This window comes from Echeneis naucrates, chromosome 16 (genome assembly GCF_900963305.1).
Source record: "Echeneis naucrates chromosome 16, fEcheNa1.1, whole genome shotgun sequence".
Classification (NCBI taxonomy): Eukaryota; Metazoa; Chordata; class Actinopteri; order Carangiformes; family Echeneidae; genus Echeneis; species Echeneis naucrates.
Window position 1 is genome coordinate 14,358,515 of NC_042526.1, and position 19,575 is coordinate 14,378,089.

Genomic DNA, 19,575 nt, shown 5'->3' on the forward strand with positions numbered 1-19,575 from the left:
GTAGCTCAATAATTTTTTTTGTTTGTTTTTTAGAATCTCCTTAAGATAAAACTGTGCTGAGCAAACAGAAAGTTTGCTCAACTGATGGCTTTATAATTTCCTCTTACTTCATAATTGCAAATGAGGCAAAACTCAAACATTATTCAGCTGCCACGCAATTAAAGTTTTATTCAGCCTCAAATGAGCTTTATGCCACTGCATGTTATATGTGGAGAAATCGCAGTTAATGGCCTTTGGTGCTGACTTTCACTTTCACATATATCTGCACCACACTGATTGAATGTAAAAGCTGTGAAATCTCATAGTGACAATGACATTATGAGACTGCAGATATCGGCATCTGTTTGAGCTTGAACACACTTTAACAAACTCTCCTTCAAGACCAAAACATTGAGCTGAAGTGCCGCGTGGTGGGACTGTCAGCATATGTCATCTCAGAGTAGATTAGGGCAGAAGAGTTAGGAAAAGGGGAGAAGCCGACTGTAGCAACTGCCATGTCTAACAACAGTGTCCACCCGAAAGACAAGTGATAAAAGAAATGTCTTTCACTGAAAACATGGAAGCCACTAAGGTAATAGTAAGCTTAAGTTTGGTTTCTTCCTTTCTCCTATTATCTTTATTGTTATTACTGCACTGGGCAGTCAAGGTTCACTAACAGAGCACACTTAACCATGTATACTGTCACACACACTCCCACCGACTTACCGCCACACACACATAACTCTCTGTCTCTCTTCCAACACCAACCCTGCTCTGTGTGCTCTGCCAATATTGACTCTCCTGACTAACACTGCCTCTATTGAGTCAAACACAGAACTGTTTGACTAGAATTAGAACATCATTGAGATAACAGCCATGGACCTGTCCAGGCTGGAGCTGTGGTGCTAATGTAAAGAAGAGCACGAGAACTGCTGCTGATGATTGTCACTGACAGAGCTAAAGTTGCAGAGGTGCAGCTCGCAATCTGCTCCCTACACAAATGTTTTCTCACTCTGCAAGTTTTATCACCGATGCACAATAACAGCCACTTGTGAAATGTCTTCTTGTGATATCGCAAACAGTGTTCTGTCATTAAGCTCATTGAAGCCTCGAGGTTGTAAAACTGGCTTGGCAGTGCGGGGGCTATTGAACCGTTTGAGTCTGTGTGATGAAACAAAATGCTGTCAAACTTGCTGGCAGCAGGAACAAAAGCCTGCGTTATGTGCCAAAGCACGTTTTTAATCTGAATGCAGGTACTAAATTCTTATCTTCAGTTACACATTGCGGCTGTAATGTTAAAAGCTCTACCCAAGCATAAAACTAATGTGTAAAGTACAGTCAGATAAGCAAACCTCCTGGACTACTCACAAAATGCAGGCCTGCTCACTGACTTCATTTGTCTGACGATCACATGCCTGTCTAAAGTCAGTCCCCTTGCTATAGAGCACTTTATGTTTACCCCCTGCCATTTTATTCAAATTAATTATGAGTGTAAATTTATCCTCCGCAACTCATCTACAACCGTAGTAGAACAACATCACAGGCATTGATATTATGCACTGTACTATGCCACATTTTATACCTCCGAAGATGAGTTTTGTGACTTTACACCTGTGAGTGATAGTGCCAAAATAGGACAATGATCAGTTAGTGAAAAATTACAATTTACTGCACACGGAAGACAGTTGAGTGTCCATAGAGGAAACAAAAGTAGCATTGATTTTGCCAACTGGCATGTCATAACAGATTTTATCAGCAGTGGTTTGCCTGTTGCGTGAGCTAATGTCACCTCCATGAGTCGGCTGACAACATTGTTTCTGTGGAGTTATGCTGTTATGTTTGTGTTATGGCATTTCCAATTGATATATATTTTTTTTTAATATGCACTTAATGACATCATAGATGGTATTGTAGCTATTGCTAGCATGTCACAGGGCCCAACAATCCATGAAAATGCTTTTGAGATATTTTTGTATTGCAGAGTAGGACTAGTTAGAAGGCATTATAAGACAAGCCTCTACAAGTGTTTAGGAAGAGGACTGACCAATGACTTTCAACCTAACACTGCCTAAAGTGAATACTGCGTAAACTTCTCCAAACCCAATAAGAGCAGGACCAAACTGCTAACGTTAGTTAATCTCTAATATCGTCCAGGACCAGCCTCCACACAGCGGAGAATAACACTCCACTAGTTGTTGCCATGTACAACCACAAATGAACGCACTTTTAATGATGTATTCCACTCAGTTATTCCTGTAGATAAGCCACGTAGCCACGTTATGTGACCAGCTACATAGGAGGATTAAGATTTGTTGCTTATATAAGAGCGGATAAAAACAACGTTGAATCTTTCTTTCTGAATTCTTTACAATTCTCCTCTTAGGTTTTTGGGTAAGTGTATCGGAACTGTACATACTAAGTCCTCAGCTACAGCCACATACACACTGCTTCAACACGAAATCCAAATCACAAGGTTAGGAAAAGTCTAGCTTAGTAGCCTATTATGTAACTATGACTGTACAATCACAGTGTTTGGGAAATTACAGCAAAAGAGACATTCCTGTAAAATATCCCTGTATTTGGCTGATACACCGTGTTGTGCCCAGACATGCGGGTCATCAGCAGTCCATGTTAGTCAACCACATGGCAAAGAGCTGAATGAAAGGCTGTTGCAGATGGTAATGCAGCAGTTCTTTTCTGCTTGTGTGATTTCATTTTATCCCTACAGGCTCTCGTGGTATTTTGAATTGCCCTAGGTTATGTATTCACTTGGTCATGTAAGCTAAATGAACCATCCATAATGTAAATGAGAAAGAAAGAGGGCGATGGAGAGAGAGAGAGAGAGAGACATGGATGCAAATGCAGCAGTGCCCCTGGTGTTGAAAAGGAAGGGAAAGAGATGTCAGCGTTTTCCCATATTTCGCTTTCAAATGAGCCACAGCTGACTGGAGAGTCAAACCTTGGCACTGCATATACCAAAGAGTGTAATTACTTAGCAAAAGACTCAACAATGCGTGAATTCAAAAAAGTAAAACGCGTCACAAACGGTGGTTTATCCTGTAATTTATATGAAAGGGCTTCTCATCCTTGTCTTGGATTTGCATGAACAGTCTACATCCCCGATCCATCATTTACAGAGTTGCTGACTGTCGTGACTTGACTGGCTGGCATTAGTTATGTGTGTTAGTGTTTATTGTGGTTGAACCTCCAGCCCCACTGCTTCTACCCCACCCCCGCTCCTCCTCCTCCTCCTTGTCCCACAAAAAGTCCCAAGTGCGCTGTTTTCCATTTAGGGGAGCACCCAGGTTGTGTTTTGAGTGCAGAATAATTACTGTTGGAAATTCATGTCTGCCTGTTCAGGTCACAACACAAGGTAACCACATAACAGCGCTGTTGCTGTCTGCACTCCATCTCATTTCAATCAGTAATTACCCGGCATATTTGCACTTGGCACTGTGAAACATGATGCAAGTTATTTGGTGTCCTCGATGAGAAATATTTCCTGGCATTTCACTGCTTCTAAAATGTTACAGCCAATTTGATATTAGATAAATATTTGAGCTGGCATGCAATGAAGCGTATGTCAGATGAGCAAAAAGCACTGGCACTATGGATGCATTTAGCTGCTCAAAGGGAGGAAAAAGACAAGGGAGAGGCCTTGTCTGTTCTCCATTAGAATCCACTCAGCTCTTCCACAAACAGAGAGGATGCTAGCCAAACAAGCTTATTCAAGGGGGTTCTGTGTGGACTGTGTTAGCTCAGCAAATCCAGCTCCACAAACATGCTTCAAAGAATCCTGCTATCTCCACAGAGCCTTTGATGTGGGTATTGATCATGCAGCGGCCTGTGAGAAAGAGGGATGCGGGGAAGGTTTAGTATTCTGTTCTGGCTCAGATGGAATGGATAATAGCAAAAACATGCACTCCCATCACACTGCGCTGTGCTTCAGCTATGACAGCTGCACAACCGTTCTCTGGCGCTGTGGCAGATGTGATTAGTAGTAAAAGACAAAGGAGGAGCAAATCAGATCTTTTGCCCTGAGGACAGGTCATAGCACCTTATGTTTACTGCTGTGGACGAGCCCAGGCTGAAACGAAATTGAGACATCAGTTGACGGAAAGGAGGACCTGACCTCCAGGTGACGGTAGGCAGTCTGAGATTTGTCCAGTCAAAGCATGAATGCATGCAATTAATGCAAAAGGTTGCTTCATTGCCTCGAGGATCAGAGGTAGGACAACACTTTGTTTTTTTTTGTTTTTTTTTTGTTACTTCCGGGTGTTGCTACACAGGCAAGAAACGCAAAGCAAAGACAAACATAGTCAACACTTCCAGAACCACACAGTTACGCTGCATGCTATAGAAAGACAAATAAAGTCTGTTTCCCCCAGCATGGTAAAACAACCACCCACAGCCCTGCTCCTGTCTCACACTGAGACCATTAGTCACAATGATTTCTCTGCCAGCTGTCCTGGTGTTTGCTTAAGCTAGCCTCACAGGCAGGTTGTGCCTCGTTTGAATTCTCACTTAAATTTATTAGGCGTGCGCTGGATCATTAGTATCCAGTAAGACCGGTGCAGATGTGTTCCTCAGGTAATGTTCAAATGCACAACGGAACAGCCGCTAACCATGTGGATAAGCACACCATGAAAAAAAGCATGCTCTGTTAATTACATGAACCAACACTAATCCAGTGTTTTTGCTTCTTGGAACCGTCCCGCTCACCTTGTCAACGACTCTAATCTCATTTGTATGCATGGAAACAGTAATCTCACCCCTGATACTCATACCTGAGCTTGTGCGATAAAAGTTGCTGCTTTATTTGAATGAATGAACTTTGCAACTTTAGCAATGAACTACCTAATGCACCATGTGTAATTGCCTACAATTTAAAAAGCGCAACGGGCAAGGCACTGGATCAGAGGAGTAGTGTGGCAGATTATTTTAAGATAAACAATTGATGTGCGCGCTCAAAGAAGCCTTTGTGTTGGTGTGGGATTTTTTTTTTTTTTTTTTTTATGCAGATATGAAAATCACAGGGCGTTAATTCAGCCTCTTCCAAATGCCACCTATGATTGTTCACAGATAAAATGGTTCCAGTGTGCGCAATTTGCATGAAAGAACTGGCAAGACAAAGGTTTGAAATGCCATTCTTCTTCTTTGTGGCGCAAACATGGACTCAAGATATCAGTTTAGCAGGTAAATAGAAGGTATTATCGAAGCTCATTTATTTATTCTTCTTACTGGCAGACCTGAAGCTAGAAAATTCGTGTGGCGTGTGAAGTTGACTCAATATGCTCTGCATCCAATAACCATTTAGTCGTTGTACATCAAATGGCTGTACAACATTGTCAGTACAACCATTCTGGCATTTCTTCTCTTTTCATTTCATCAGGAAACTGCTTGGAGTGCCGCTTAAATAATCAGCCAACTGCACGCAAAGCCTGGTTACGCTGCGGCGTTAACTGGATGAGATCAACCACTTGTAAAAAAGCAGTCAGATTTTTGTACGAGAGACACATTGTGGTTAACAATGAAAGTGAGTCAACGGAAATCAGTCATGGCATACTGTCATCTGAGTGAGGACACAGCCAGCTAAACATGCAGCCAAGCCACATATACTGGGCAAGGAGAATACACTCAACTGACAGCTGCAAACACTTAGTGCGCTGCCAAGAACAGAGATAGACAGGAAAAAACACTCGTCAGCCGAATTTGGACATAATGAGTCTGCACAACAATGGCTTCCAATATTTTCAATAAGAAGTCATGACTTTAATTGCATTTGTCAGAGGTCGACTCTCCGTGTTGATGTGCAACCACAACAAGCACAAGTACAAATGGATTCCTCTTTACAGTTTGAACTTGAAGCGATAAATTGGACATGAGAAAATAAAAGTAGAGACAGATCTAACTTTTGTTGTATTCATCTTTGGAAAGATTTATCAACTGCGCAAAGATATCAGCTCGGTCAAGAAGTTTCCTGTCAGAAATGCACAGAGTGAAGCAGCTAAGTGGCACGAAAGGAGGAGGAAGAGGAAGAGGAGGGGGCAGCAGCAGATGGGATGAGGTGTTCTGGACCGCTAACCACATGCACTTAAGGGTCAGAGCAATTCTCATCCAATGTGCCTCTAAACAGCTGAGAAAAAAAAAAAAAAACAAACTTTACCTCCGGGTGTCTTTGCGAGTTTGTGACTCTTTGACCCATCTGCTCGTCACAGGCACACTGGCAGAAGTGGATAGCATGGGAGCCTTTATCTCTTATTAACACTAAACACGGAGCCTCGTGCCTCCACCGTGCATGTTAGTACGCATTAAGGCAGAGGAGCATGAGGTGAGAAGAGTAGGCCTGTAAAAAATAAAAAAAAAAAAAAACAGTGGAGATGAATCCCAAACGGCCGGGAGATGGGCTGAATGACAATTGACCGGCTGTCAGCACTCATCTACGTTCACATATCTTTCTGGCCCGACACATTTAGCTGGCAGGCAGCCACAGCCCTGACATATGAAGACGTAATGCGCAGAACCTGCTTGGCCCTTTACTTCAGAAAGCTCTGCTCCCATAAAGTATTTACTTGTGTTCCCCACTAATTGACTTGCATTGTCAGGAATTGTTACCCTCTACGCTAACTGAAGGCAGAAAACCCGGTAATGAGTTTTGGTTTAAGGGACAGCTGCGGCTGCGATTGAGGTACTTGCTTCCGCACGTCCTTCGAATCAGCAACCATTCAGATGTTATGATGCAGCTTTGGAGGAGACTGAAACCACCGTCATACCACAGATGCCCCACACGGCCAAGTATAGAGTGCCGCTGGATAAGGTTTCACGTTCATCACACCAATTTAACCTCGTGCCCACTTTTCACAGCCTGCGTCAGTACAGCATGTTAATCATGTAAGCAGAAAGAGGCCACGAGCCGGCTGCTCAAGTCACATTTACCAAAATAAAGTGGCTGCCTTAAAGCTTCTATGATTAACATGTTTTTATTAATAATGCAAATGGCTGCAGAAAGTGAAAACTGTAGGATGATAAAGACTTCTCATCAAAATCTGCATACATTACATATTTTCCGAAGGAGCCAATAGAGACCAAAAACTGAGCTAAAAGTGGAAGATTGTGCAGAAAATCAGTTACTGCAGTTTTTCAATAGGCATATCAGTGACTCCAATGACGTTATGAAAGTCCAAAGTATAATTCTGATCAGATAACATCTGAGGGACTGATTAGCTGACATATGACAATGCTCTTTCAAATCACTGGTTTATGAATAGTCCTCATCAACATCACAGATTAGTGTGAAAATTATTTCATCCTGGCTGTGCCAAAAGGCAGCTTAAGAACTCTTTATCAGAGTCATTCAAGCAAAGAGTCAATAAAACATTGCAATTAGGCTTGCTCTTTTAAAATGTGTGACGGTCTAATTGACTGTGTATTCAAGTAGAACTTCAGAATTCCCTCCAGCTAGTTTAATAACACTGATAAGCAGCACGCTGTGTAATCATGAGTTTGAAGTTTCAAAATGTAGAACGACGTATTCCTCCCGTACAGCTGGATGAACAGTTTTCCTTTAAGTCCTGCATTTATGCTTATCCCTCGCTTATGTGTGTAGCTTTCATTTATTTTCTTCAAGTGTCTCTTTGAAAGTAGTAATGTTGATCAGGGCCTCAACAAGAGTTTCACGATAACATCTTTATAATGCTCGTGCCACTTGGTTGTGGAGGGTTTGCAGTGAGAAGCTGGGGGATAATAGTGTGGTGCAGCACATCAAACAGAGCCTGTTAAAAAACCAGAGCACTCTATATCTCATAGGAGTGAATTTAATGGCCACTAGTTGCTCTGGACTCTTGACCCTCTCCAAGAGGCTCCATGTTAGTCACTCTCCAGTGCTTTTCAATGGAAAGCCAGCCAGACTGGTGGTGGATGAGATTTCAACTGTCTAATCAAAACATGGATGACTGTACCACAAGCGTCAGTTGGTCATTCCAGTGGTGAAGCTCAGCTGAGAAGAGACAGTGGCACTGGACGCTGACACTTAAATTAGTGGGTGTTCTGCCAGATTAGTTTCCAAGAATAGGACTTTCTCACATTCCTGTCATGTATCAGCCGATCAAAAGACAGTATGGTGTACATGTATATTGGATACAATATCATTTTATATTTTATGAAGGTTAAATATTCTTTTCATCATAACTAAAAAACAATACAAATAGTGTTGGAAAGTATTTAAGTGCTCTGCTACTGTTAAGTAAAGGTTTGTTTCTTTTTTTCTCCTAAATATCTTTTCCATCCAAATATGATCTGATTAAGCAGGGTACTAAAGTAATCTAAATTAATTTGTCATTTAACCTTTAAATTTCCAATTCTGATTTAACATCTATAGAACAAAACTCTATAAAACTGTACTTCCACATCCAAATAAAAGCATAAAAGCTCTGGACTTCATTGATCTTTTTCTCATAGTCAACAGACTCCACCTACCAGACCTGGCTATTTATAGAGACAATTGAGTATTTTCCTTGGAACCTGTAGTAAATTATTAATGCGTAACTTTCACCCATAAAAAAGTTTTTTAAAGGACAGTAATGCTATTGTGGAATAATGATTCTCAATACTTTTTTCACTTTATCAAACAGGTGCACAATCTTTTGTTTGTAGACAACTGTCAGAGCATTCAAAGGCACTTGTGGCCAAATTGAGCTCTAACTCAACATTTAATCTCCTTTGAAGCAATCATTTTAAAATGAAAGGGGAGTTTGCTAGTTAATCAAGTGCTGTTGACAGCTGAGCTGAAACAGATTTGGTTTTTGCATCCAACACTTAAAATCATGCTTGTCTTCAGAAGATAAGGTCATATTACCATGCTTTCTATTCGATGGAGTATGGGGGGGGGGGCCTCCACATCTAGCTGCCAGGCATCAGTTTCTCTCCTCAAGCTGAACTCTTGCTGAAGATTGATAATATGCTGCTGTCCTCTGCTGCCATCCAGTGTTCAGAAGTTGTCCCAGAGTTTTTCGTTCCGTCTACATTACATTGAGGTCTTTGTTTATTAACACGCAACAAAGTAGTGCTTCAATGGAATTCAATAAAGAACCACATTGAAAAGTTTGAAGCTCAGTATAATTCAACCATCAAGGGACAGAAACACAACATGGAAGACAAAAATCTGTATTGTGGCAGTTTCACAATGTCTGCATGCATCAGGCAACAACTGTGACTACACTTCACACAAGAGTGCAAATATTCTTTTCAGCCGTAGGATTACAGTAACTTAATATTTTCCACCATGTATAAACAAGTGGTACTGATTCAGATACATGTAAAATCTTTTACAAAAAAGCTTTGGTGACCCATGTATATACACTTATTTCAAACATAAAAAGTGTGGAAAAATGTTTAAATATTATCACTAGAGCTAAAAATAAAAAAAGTTAGACTATTGCACAACAGCCAGGTGAGGATAGTTAGGAGGGGAGTCGACTGCAGCAGCTGTCACCTGTTTTTAGGGTTTTCTGCGCCTGTAAGAGAACAGAGTTCATCAAAAAATCCCAGCTGTGCACTGCTGAGGAGAAAAAAAAATAACATTTTCAAATGCACTCTGTAAAGATGAGCGCTTACTTGGTGATCCCATGATGCTCATAGCCAGGGCCCATGTTTGATCCAGCTCTCATCTCCATGGCCACAGAACACTAAAACAAAAAAAAAAAAAAAGATATACTATGTATATGTATGTACTACTATAAGTATATGCAATCAAAGACTGCTACATAGAGTCACAAGCAAACAAAACAATTTGATGAAATCATATGTGGCAAAGTATTCAGTGTTGGTGGAGAAAATATTGAACATAACACACGAAAATATGATTGTTGGCGAGTTTTTCCTAAGCACGAGAGCCATGCACTTGGGATCCGTTTCAGATTCGACACCTTTACAGTGCAACTGCAAAGAGGTCAGGACAACAATTGTAAGTTAAAGACACTTCTAATATAATTTTACCCTCGTCTCCACATCAGTCCAGACTCCATCTGATCGATCTCCATTGGCTGGAGCACCTTCTGAGGATTTCCTCTTGCGGCTACAGAGACAAATGTAAAGGGGTGGAGATGTTAAACATGATAATATAACAGCTTGTAGACTATGACTTAATAAGTAGCAGTGACCAGCTACCCAGAGACTGTGGTGAGCTCCTGTTTCAGAGTCTCGATGTCTGTGAACTGGACAGCTTGTCCTCCTCCTCTGGTTTTAATCACCTCCCCCTGAAAAATTGTAGTATGAAAGTACGAGTTAGCAGTCAACTTTACTTAATCCAGATAGGACATTATGTTCTTTTTTTAATCTGGTGTTAAAGCAAGAAAGCATAAACAAGATGTTATGCTTGAGAAATTAAATACATAGGAAAAAAAACATTGTGACCTTTACACAAAGTTTTTATTTGTAAAATCTGTATAATATCCTGTCGAAGCACACTAACCTTAATAAGTTTGGTTTGTATCTCGCCATCAGAAGCAACCTCCTGGTGTGTTAACACATATCTGTCACACTTGGACAGAGCCTTCTCACTGGGTGCAGACACTTGGATGGCATTAGGAATGACAGGCTGCAAAACTGTACCCAAGTCCAGACTGGAGGCGGGTTTATGGTCGACCCACTTCTCAGCGCCAGCAGACCGGGAACGCCGGTGCAACGGGCGCACTGGTGTCGCCGTCTACTCAGATCAACAAAGTGGGTAAGGAGGGAAAAAAAAAAAAAAAAAGTCTTGGTTAAATGTATTACAGCCAAAAAAAATAAAAATCTATAAATATAATATATATAGAGGGGAAAACCTTGTTAAATAGTTCACTTTATAAGAGGAAGGGAAAAATAAATAATTGCATCGCACTTTCAACCGTAATCACAGAAATCTCTTTCCTCTAAAACTTCATACTGCTGCCTTGAGCTAATTCACTGACCCTGTAGCTTTTCTCAATTAGGTCTACATCAAACATAGGCAATGGGGAGCAGGCTTCTTCTTCGTCCCTAGCCCAACATAGAGCTCTCCTCCGGGGCCGGCTGGCTGAAGTTGGGGTTCTTGTGGGCGTGGGAGGTGAACGGATACCTGGCCTGATATCTTGAGTCGCCCTCTGCTCCCATGCAGTGATGGAGCTAGCCACTGACAAAGAGCTACTGGCACTGGGGATGGGACTGGTGGCCCTCAGGTTTGTCTCAACTTCCTCAACTACAGTGTCACTGAATGAACCTGAACCTGACCCTGGCTCTGGCTCAACTTGGGAAGAATCAATGGAAGACTGGGAGGAGTTGTGGCAAGTCTGCACAAACACACAGATACAGTTAGTAAGGCATGCACAAAGAGTGTTCATTTTTTTGCTGAAATCTTGTGAAAGGATGGTGCTATTTCCACAGCTCTATCAATTATTTGTGAATTCATCAATCATTAAAGTTTAGGACAAAACAATATACATTTTGTGAAAACAGCTTCTCAAACAGCAGATTGTTACAGTTTCTTTTTCTTGCCTGCCTTGACAGTTATTTGAGTACTAAAGATATATCGGCATGTGTCCCAGTGGGCTGAGGGAAACTGTGATGGGTGTTTTTTGTTAATTAGTTCCAACCCTAACAATCCTTATCAGAAATGAAGTTGTTTACCATGCAAAAGTTTTAGGAAGTTTCGGGAAGCTGCTTTTGATTGCAATTGATTGATTTTCTGATTTATAGAATTACAAACTTAATATCTTACATTTTGAATTGTTGGTGAAACAAAACATCAAATTTGAAGATGTCACCACTAGTGTAGTATTATTAACCACAGAAAACAATTCAGTGAACGCTAAAGCATATGAGGGTTAAATAAACACCTGTTACATCCTCATCAAGAATGTCACATATCTGCCTCACTATGGTAGTTATTTTTACAAGATTAGTGTTGAATTATATCATAACATACAGGAGTTGATAATTCCCACTGCAATAGGCTTAGTAATGTTTGTACAGTGGAATATATTAGTTTATACAGAAGGCCAAAGTAACTGCTAATGTTAAACTGGGAGAAATGTGTTTAGCTATTGCATTGCTGTCGTATCAGCAAACAAAGTTAGAGGACAACAATGTACATGAATTGGAAGTTGGATCGTATGTGCGCATCATTATAACATACAGGAACAGGTGAGGGCGAAGCTGATCTCTTTGCAGGAACACGTTCCTCTCTAGAAGGCCGCTGAGGATGAGGATGAGGACGAGGCTGAGGCTGAGGCTGAGGCTGACGCGGTGGAGGATCCGGTCGACCTGGAGTTTTGCTCTCTGTCACAATGGCCTTGAGTTGCTTCAGCTTCTCATCTTTCACCCAGAGCTTGTTCTGCATCTCCAGCTGCATCGCATTAACGCGCCTTTCCTGCACAGCAAGACACGTAATGTTTAAGTGACACAGCTGAGGTAAAAAGGACCTCTGGAAAAGCACAGAAATGACAAAAATAGCAAAAGGCAGCAGGGAACACGAAGCAAAAGGCTGTATAATCTAATGACATCTGCGAAATAAAGAGTGTAACTCACGCATTCTTTCTCCCACTTATGCTGGGTGTCTGAGACCACACCGTTCATGCGCTGCTCCATGCGTCTCTTCTCAGACAGCTCCCTCTGCAGTCTCTGGTCTCTGGTTTCCAGCTCTTGCCGTAGTGTGCGTTTGTCACCCTCATAGATTTTAGTTGTTTTCTGCAGGATGTCAATCTGCAACAGAAACATTTTGAATATTTGATAACATAAAAAACATATCTACATACATTCTTGGGGAGGTTTGAATCTTTTTATTTTCAACCTTGTGTTCTTGCATCTTTGTTTTCTTTTCCAATCGTTCGATCTCTGCCTTGTTGTTCTGGATGATTTTGTCTTGCTCTACCAGTTTGCCATTTTGTTCATGAATAAAGTTGTCTTTGGATATTATATTGCTGTCCAGTTCTTGAAGCATAGTCCGCAACATGTTTGCTAAAAAAAATAAATAAATAAAATAGGAAGAACTTGAGCCACAATAAGAAATCAAATTCAAAGCCCAAAGATGAAAGTTGAGCTAAAAATAGGAAGCACCTGCTTTGTTGTATTCCTCAATCATCATCTGTCTGATTGTGTGTCTGTTCTGCAGTGCTTCAATCAGCCTGGGCAGGGTAACATCGTCATGAGGGTCAGTCAGCTCAGAAGAGGGTATAGGTGGGAGGCTGCGCACCAGGTGGTTTATAACCTCTGCAAAAGCACAAAATTAATACCACTCCAAAAGCCATTTTGTATTTTTGTAAACATTGAAAATAGTCAGTGGATGGAACATTTACAAAGTAATGGCAGCATTACAAATACTGACCCAAATGTGTCTTAAATTCTAGGGCTTATGTATTTATATGAATAAAAGGAGCAGTTATTCACCTAAGAAATGAATTTACTCGTTTATGGTGATAGTTGAAATTTGAAATATTTGTGGTTTGACAATAGTGGTGTTCTAATGAAATAATTGGTAGTAAAAATAGTGCAATAGTACTACAGTATATAGTATAAATGTTTTTGTAGTTACCATTTCGGCAGCACATTAAGTGATAGTCATATACACATGTTTAGTGTAATTGTAAATAGGATTAATCTTACATTCAGATCAAAATGGATTTCAAGAAAGCATCATTATCAACCATAGTCTTGTTTGGGATATTGGCATTGCATAATACATCACTTTTACCTCTGTCTATTGGACCACCACGTTCCTCCAGCTTGCGAGACAGTTCCTCTTTAAAGGCCTGGTTTCTATTACGGCGGCCTGGCGTGAAACCGCAGATGGGCCTATCTACCGGTCGAGCTATCTCCACCTCCTGCGTCATCTCTGCAAACCGCATCACCAGCTGCACAAGCAGAACACAACTTGTGTCAAACAATTACTTACAAGTTTTGCGAAGGACCAGTGAATAAGCTTTAGGGGATCTCTCTGTTTTTATTCAAGTATAATAACCTCAAGCTAATAATTCAGTTTTGGGTTGTTTTTTTTAAGCCTCGGAATGACCCTTTGATATCCAGATAGGCTGCGAGTCCTTTTACACACATAATCTGAAGGTCAGCATAAATTCCTAGACTTCTAGAAAGGATGTGTAGAGGGGAGGGAAATTCAGTTGCTTGCAATCTACAATACAGCAAAATGAGTAAATGCTAAGCACAATTCATTAAACAGAGAAATGTATGATAAAGGCGTGAAATGAACTTACAATTGTTTCCTCATAGTCATCAGCCTTGGGATTCACACAGACAATCATTTTGACTTTTCCCTCTCCATCAAAGTAGTTCTTGAACAGATGGGTTACTTTAGAGTCTCTGTATGGGACCATCTGTAAGAGAACATTTATATTACCTTCATAGTCCATCAGAGAATATAATAACTGTTTAGTTTTATTTTGGTTATTCATACCTTGTTTGTGCCACACATCTGGTTCTCTCTAAGTATTTCAATGCACGTCCGCAAATTCAGCAAAGACTGATTTATGTTACCTGCAAGCAAAGTAGTTTTTAAATCTTACATGAACCTCAGGGTATGTGGGAAAATTAAATCTTGATGGTCGGGTAACAAACCTGCTTCACGTATACGTGTGCCTTCTGCCCCTGTCCTACCAGTACGCTCGCTTCCTGCCAAGTCTACCAGGCACAGCTGACTGACAGTCACCTGGCTCTTGTCCTGAAACACCACCCCAACAACAACCAAAAAAAAAAAACCCACATCAAAACTGCTGCATACAGTAAATCCAAAACATGAATTATTGAGCTGCACTCAACTCTGGGCCAGAAATCTGGTTTCAATTTAAACCGACCTGGAGAATGTTATCTCCATCTGCATCAAGAGGAGCCTGAGCGAGTTTAATAATGAATACACTGTGGGAGCGGCTGGACTCTCTGTTCAGACGGGTGTTTGCAATCTTCCTCTTCTTCTGACCTGGAACGACACAGTAGAGGCAACTTGTCAACCATGTTTACTGAGAGCTTTCTGCAGCAATTACTCAGTTAAATGAAGAATGTTTTTCATACTGGCAGTTATTGCAAGACTGTCAGTGAAAATCAACATGAACATTATGCCTAGGATGTTTTATCAAGTGCGTAAATCTGGCATCACATTTTTTTTCACTCCTTGGCTGTAGGGGTGGGAATCTTTTACTATCTCTGATGACCTGAGCAGCACGGTGGTATAGTGGTTCACACTAAGACGGGTGTGGTTCAATTCCCGGTAGGGGCACCTGACCATGTTTAAGTTAATTGGTGACAAGTAATGGACTGGGCTACAGCTCTGTGGTGGCGTCAGGATGTCCAGCATACAGCCTTCAGATTTGCTTTATTTGTTTATTTATTTAATTATGATTGATTGATTTTGAGACATTTTAAATTGATTCTGAATCGCAGTAAATGAGAATTGCGATTCTTATATGAATTTATTTTTTTGGCACACCCCTACTAGGCTGTATAAATCACAATTAGGGAAAAAGTTACAGCATTAATTGCCTCATGGGATAAGAAACATCCTTAAGTGAAATCAGTACCATTAAAGCTTTTCAAGATCTGCAGATACCCTGTTTTTCACACCTCGCTCCTTAGAGTAAAGATTAACTGAAGTCATTTCCTTGTGAGAGCCAAGCAAGAGGTCAGCCACATGTACAACATCAGCATAGTGTTTTTCCCCTTCCTCAGCCCTTCAATCTAACCCTTTCATTTATAAATGCAGGCCTTATATCAACTTACCTCTCCAGAATATTTGAAATGCCTCCTCAGCAGACTTCACTTCCACTTCCATACATCCAGCCACATACATGTTGTGATTCTGATCCTCTCTGAGGATTTTAGACTGTGGAGGTCTACATTCAGAAGATAAACTAGTCACTGATGACATAAAACGAGATTGCTCTTTCAGCAGATGTGGGGTATAAAGCGTGAAAGGGTGATATTATTGTTGCTTGATTACAGCCAGAGAAAGTAATCACAGTTACAATCAAAGGGTCATTCAAAGCAAGACAGCGACATCCAGGGACTTTGTCATGAAAAAAGCAAAACAAACTAACCAAAAAAAAAAAAAAAACTAAACTAAAAGCAGTGGAAGAATGATGTAATGATTTTCAGGCCTGAAGAAACGCTTATCAACACTGGAGACATCACCTGGTGTAACCAACATGAGAGGCTCCGCTGGTCTTCCTTTTAGGCAAGACTGACGATCGGTTTCTTTCTTATTACTGACAAAAAGAATGTGTAGTAGTAATCATTTCAGCTTGAATGTAATTGTAATTGTAATTAATGTAATTATAGGACATCAGCATTTTCTGCCCATATCACTCAAACGTAGTGTGAACTATGACTACCTTGGTCACTTTAGCATATTCTTTGAATTTGTGGGCTCCAGACAGATAAATGGATGAAAAGTGCTATTGTGTTATCAGCACTGATTGTGGTGTCATATCAGCTCAGGGCCTCTGGTTGGTATGTACAGCAACAGGGAGGGGTGCTTTCCACCACTGGAGATAAAGTTTGATACCAATCTCAGAAACAGCTAATAATAAGGCCAATGTAATAGTAAAATAATAATTTAATCTCTTTGAAGATATCTCCAATGTTGATGACATTTCATTTATAATCTGTGCATCTGTGTGTAACGGGGAAGGTAAATCTAAATCAGGCCAATACTGATGTCTGATGTACGAGTATTCACTGGTCACATACACGAACTCAGTGTTCTGGCGCACAGGTGTGCCTCCACCATTCCACCTAGTGAAAAAAAAATAACAATTTCGTCTTTAAACTACTCTGATATAAAATAGTGACCTCTAAACCCACTACATTTAATATTAATGACTGACTGCTCTTGACACTTAAAGCATGATGCTGTGCACATTCATACATATATAAATATCAAAGAAATATATTCCTATTAATTGACCTTATCTGAACTCACTTGGGTTTGATTGCATCTTCCTGCGTTTCCTCCAGGAGATCATAAATGTAGTTGTTGTAGATTTCAATGTAGGAGACGAAGATGCTGTAGCTGCTGTCCTCATCCACACTGTCTGCTTTATAAGCCTCCTCCGGATTAATCATGTCAGCAATTTCAGGATCAAGCTTTTGTCTGAAATCAAATTTGAAATCTGTGAATTGCATTAAATTATATTAGGATAAATAACAGATTACTGTCTTTTTCCAGGTCTCAGACTGACCTTGAAGATGTTGTTTTAGGAACAGGCAAGTTGTTTTCCCGCCTTTGGCGCTCCAACAAAGCATCAACTTCACTTTGGACATCCATGCCATTTTTTTCATCTGTCTTAAAAACCTGAATAAATTGGAGATTGGATAAATACATCAACAGATTTAACACAATATTATAAAATGGACGATCAGTCCAATTCCTGCCTGCTTCTCCCTTACATATCGTTTCGCCTGGTAGGGACCTATGCTGTTGAAAATCATGTCAAGAGAGCGAGGCAGAAGTCCCCCCTGGCCTGGGGAGCCCGTCATAGTGAACGTCTTTCCACTTCCTGTCACCCCGTAAGTAAAGAGCAAGCCTGCAACAGCCAGGAGAAACAATCAGCTGCAAATAATATTCTCAAATCTAAATATTGGCCTGGACATATTTACAATGCATCAATGGAAAATTTCAAACGTGGCAAAAGCAGAAATTAAAACAGGTGTACTGATGCTGTAGTTGAAAGTCTCTCTGAGCTAGCTGTGATGAAATGCTACGCAACCCCATCGGAGAGCAAATGTGCTTTTACTTGTTCTGAATAGCCATCCTCAAAAATCAGAGTGAATCATCAATTATGAAAAGGAGAGAGAAGACTCAATAAAACCTACAGGCCTGTGTTCTTACCATTTTTTCCATGGATGAGGTCATCAACAAGAGGTTTGGCGACATAATCAAACAGCTCCATTTGCGACACTGAAACCCCAAACACTTTTTTAAAGGAGTACTGTGTCTGAGAAACAAAAAAGAAATTTAGATGAAGCATATTTAATCCCACAAAAAAAATTCACATTGAAGAATCACTATACTTCTGTCTCCCGGGATTTTGACTTCTATCATCTTTCTATGTGTAAATGGACAGTTTCGGTTTTGCAGAAGGGTTACATGGTCTCCCACTTGGACAGATTGTTAAAAGCTCCACAGAGAACCAGCCAATATTATGAAACCACGAGGTTTTGTCACCTACTGCACTACATTAATTACCTCTTTGCATTCTCCATTGCGGTTTGTTTTGAAGCCTTCAGGGGCATGCAGCTGGATGGTAGTGCTACTGATGACCTCAATGCAGCACTCTTCATCCTCCACGCCCAGAGGACGTACACGGCAGTATACCTTAATTAAAATATATCAGTCAGCTGTGCTCTAAAGGAATGACATTTAAAACTCTTTGATCACTGTAACTGTTCAACAAATATGCCAAGCTTAGTAAAACAACACACAAAAAGGGAAAAAAAAAACAAAAAAACATTCAGTATAAGAGTGCTCCAGTTTGTAGTGGTTGGCTAATACATTGACAACTCACCCCAACTGGGTCTTTCTGGTTGTTGGAGGGCTTTTTTGGAGGAGGCCTGCGGGGCGTTTTACCCTTCCTGGATTTTCAATTATCAAATCACAATTAATTTAGTACAATGGTTTTCTACCAGTTAAGTGTATCGTTTTTAAAATAAATATGATTTCATTCAGCATAAAACAAATAGGAGCGAGCTAGATTAATCTTTATTATATCATATTTGTTTTTAACATTTCACAGAAATGTCATTGATGTAACTAAATGTTACCTGGAGCCAAACAAGCACAGAAAAGGGACGGATGGATTGATGGATGGAAGGATGAATAAAACAATTAAAGTTATTTCATTCCTCTTACTAGCTACAGTCTTCCATTACTACTACTTTTGATTCATAACTACATAAATAACTTCTCAACACACAAACATTATATGGCCATTACTACCTACAGGAGGCACGAGGAAACATTTAATTTCATTTAAGAATTTTTTTATATGCCGTAAGGGAAAAACTAAATATGTGCAGATATCACGGTGAACTTTAGCATTTTTCAAAGCTACTGGTTCACCTGCTTGTTAGCCCCCAGCTAACGTTACGGCTAAAGATAGCTAGCTCCGTTCTTAAAGGCCAGTAATGCGTATATATTCAAAGCACCGATGTACTTCAAAGCTTGAAAGTGGCATATTGTTACAAAACCATTTGGAAAAACACTAAGTCGTAATACTCACGCTTGTCTGATCATTGTAGCTCTTGTCTTGTACTTTTTTTCTCTTCCGTTTCTGTTGCTACAGGTTTGAACTTTCCCTCCGCCTCAAATCACAGGACGTTTTCAAAAAGGGCCGTAGGCAGCCAATCAGAATTCAGGAAGGTCGACACGTGTTTCCGCTTTTACTTCCGGTAGTGGAATAACAACAAACTGACGGCAGGTTGGCTGAGGCTGAGCGTCCAGACGGACAACGCTGAAAACTGACTGACTGACCCCCAGAAAAACAGACACTGATTAATATGGTTTCAACCTAAGTTTTTATAATGAGGAAATATCAAACGCATCAGTGTCAATGGTGTGATGTTACAGTGAGAACTTTCTTT

At 40.4% G+C, this 19,575-nt stretch overlaps 1 protein-coding gene across 3 annotated transcripts; it reads right to left on the bottom strand.

Annotated features, from left to right (window-relative positions):
* Positions 1–9,138: 9,138 nt before the first annotated feature.
* kif23 (kinesin family member 23) lies at positions 9,139–19,284 on the bottom strand. Of its 3 annotated transcripts, none has more exons than XM_029522362.1 (23): positions 19,215–19,284; positions 18,501–18,567; positions 18,182–18,310; positions 17,825–17,924; positions 17,383–17,519; positions 17,175–17,287; positions 16,916–17,086; positions 16,684–16,728; positions 15,715–15,827; positions 14,796–14,917; positions 14,560–14,662; positions 14,399–14,478; positions 14,199–14,318; positions 13,682–13,841; positions 13,048–13,200; positions 12,782–12,948; positions 12,520–12,693; positions 12,128–12,361; positions 10,448–10,681; positions 10,144–10,232; positions 9,973–10,051; positions 9,592–9,662; positions 9,139–9,491 (listed from the first exon to the last, which is right to left on the bottom strand). In XM_029522362.1, the coding sequence occupies exons 1-23, from the start codon at positions 19,226–19,228 to the stop codon at positions 9,476–9,478; spliced, it is 2,691 nt and encodes an 896-aa protein (XP_029378222.1). In that variant the 5' UTR covers positions 19,229–19,284; the 3' UTR covers positions 9,139–9,475. The 3 variants fall into 3 exon arrangements, with proteins under 3 accessions (XP_029378222.1, XP_029378221.1, XP_029378223.1); XM_029522361.1 differs by having other exon boundaries at positions 17,825–17,930; XM_029522363.1 differs by lacking the exon at positions 16,684–16,728 and having other exon boundaries at positions 17,825–17,930.
* Positions 19,285–19,575: the final 291 nt, after the last annotated feature.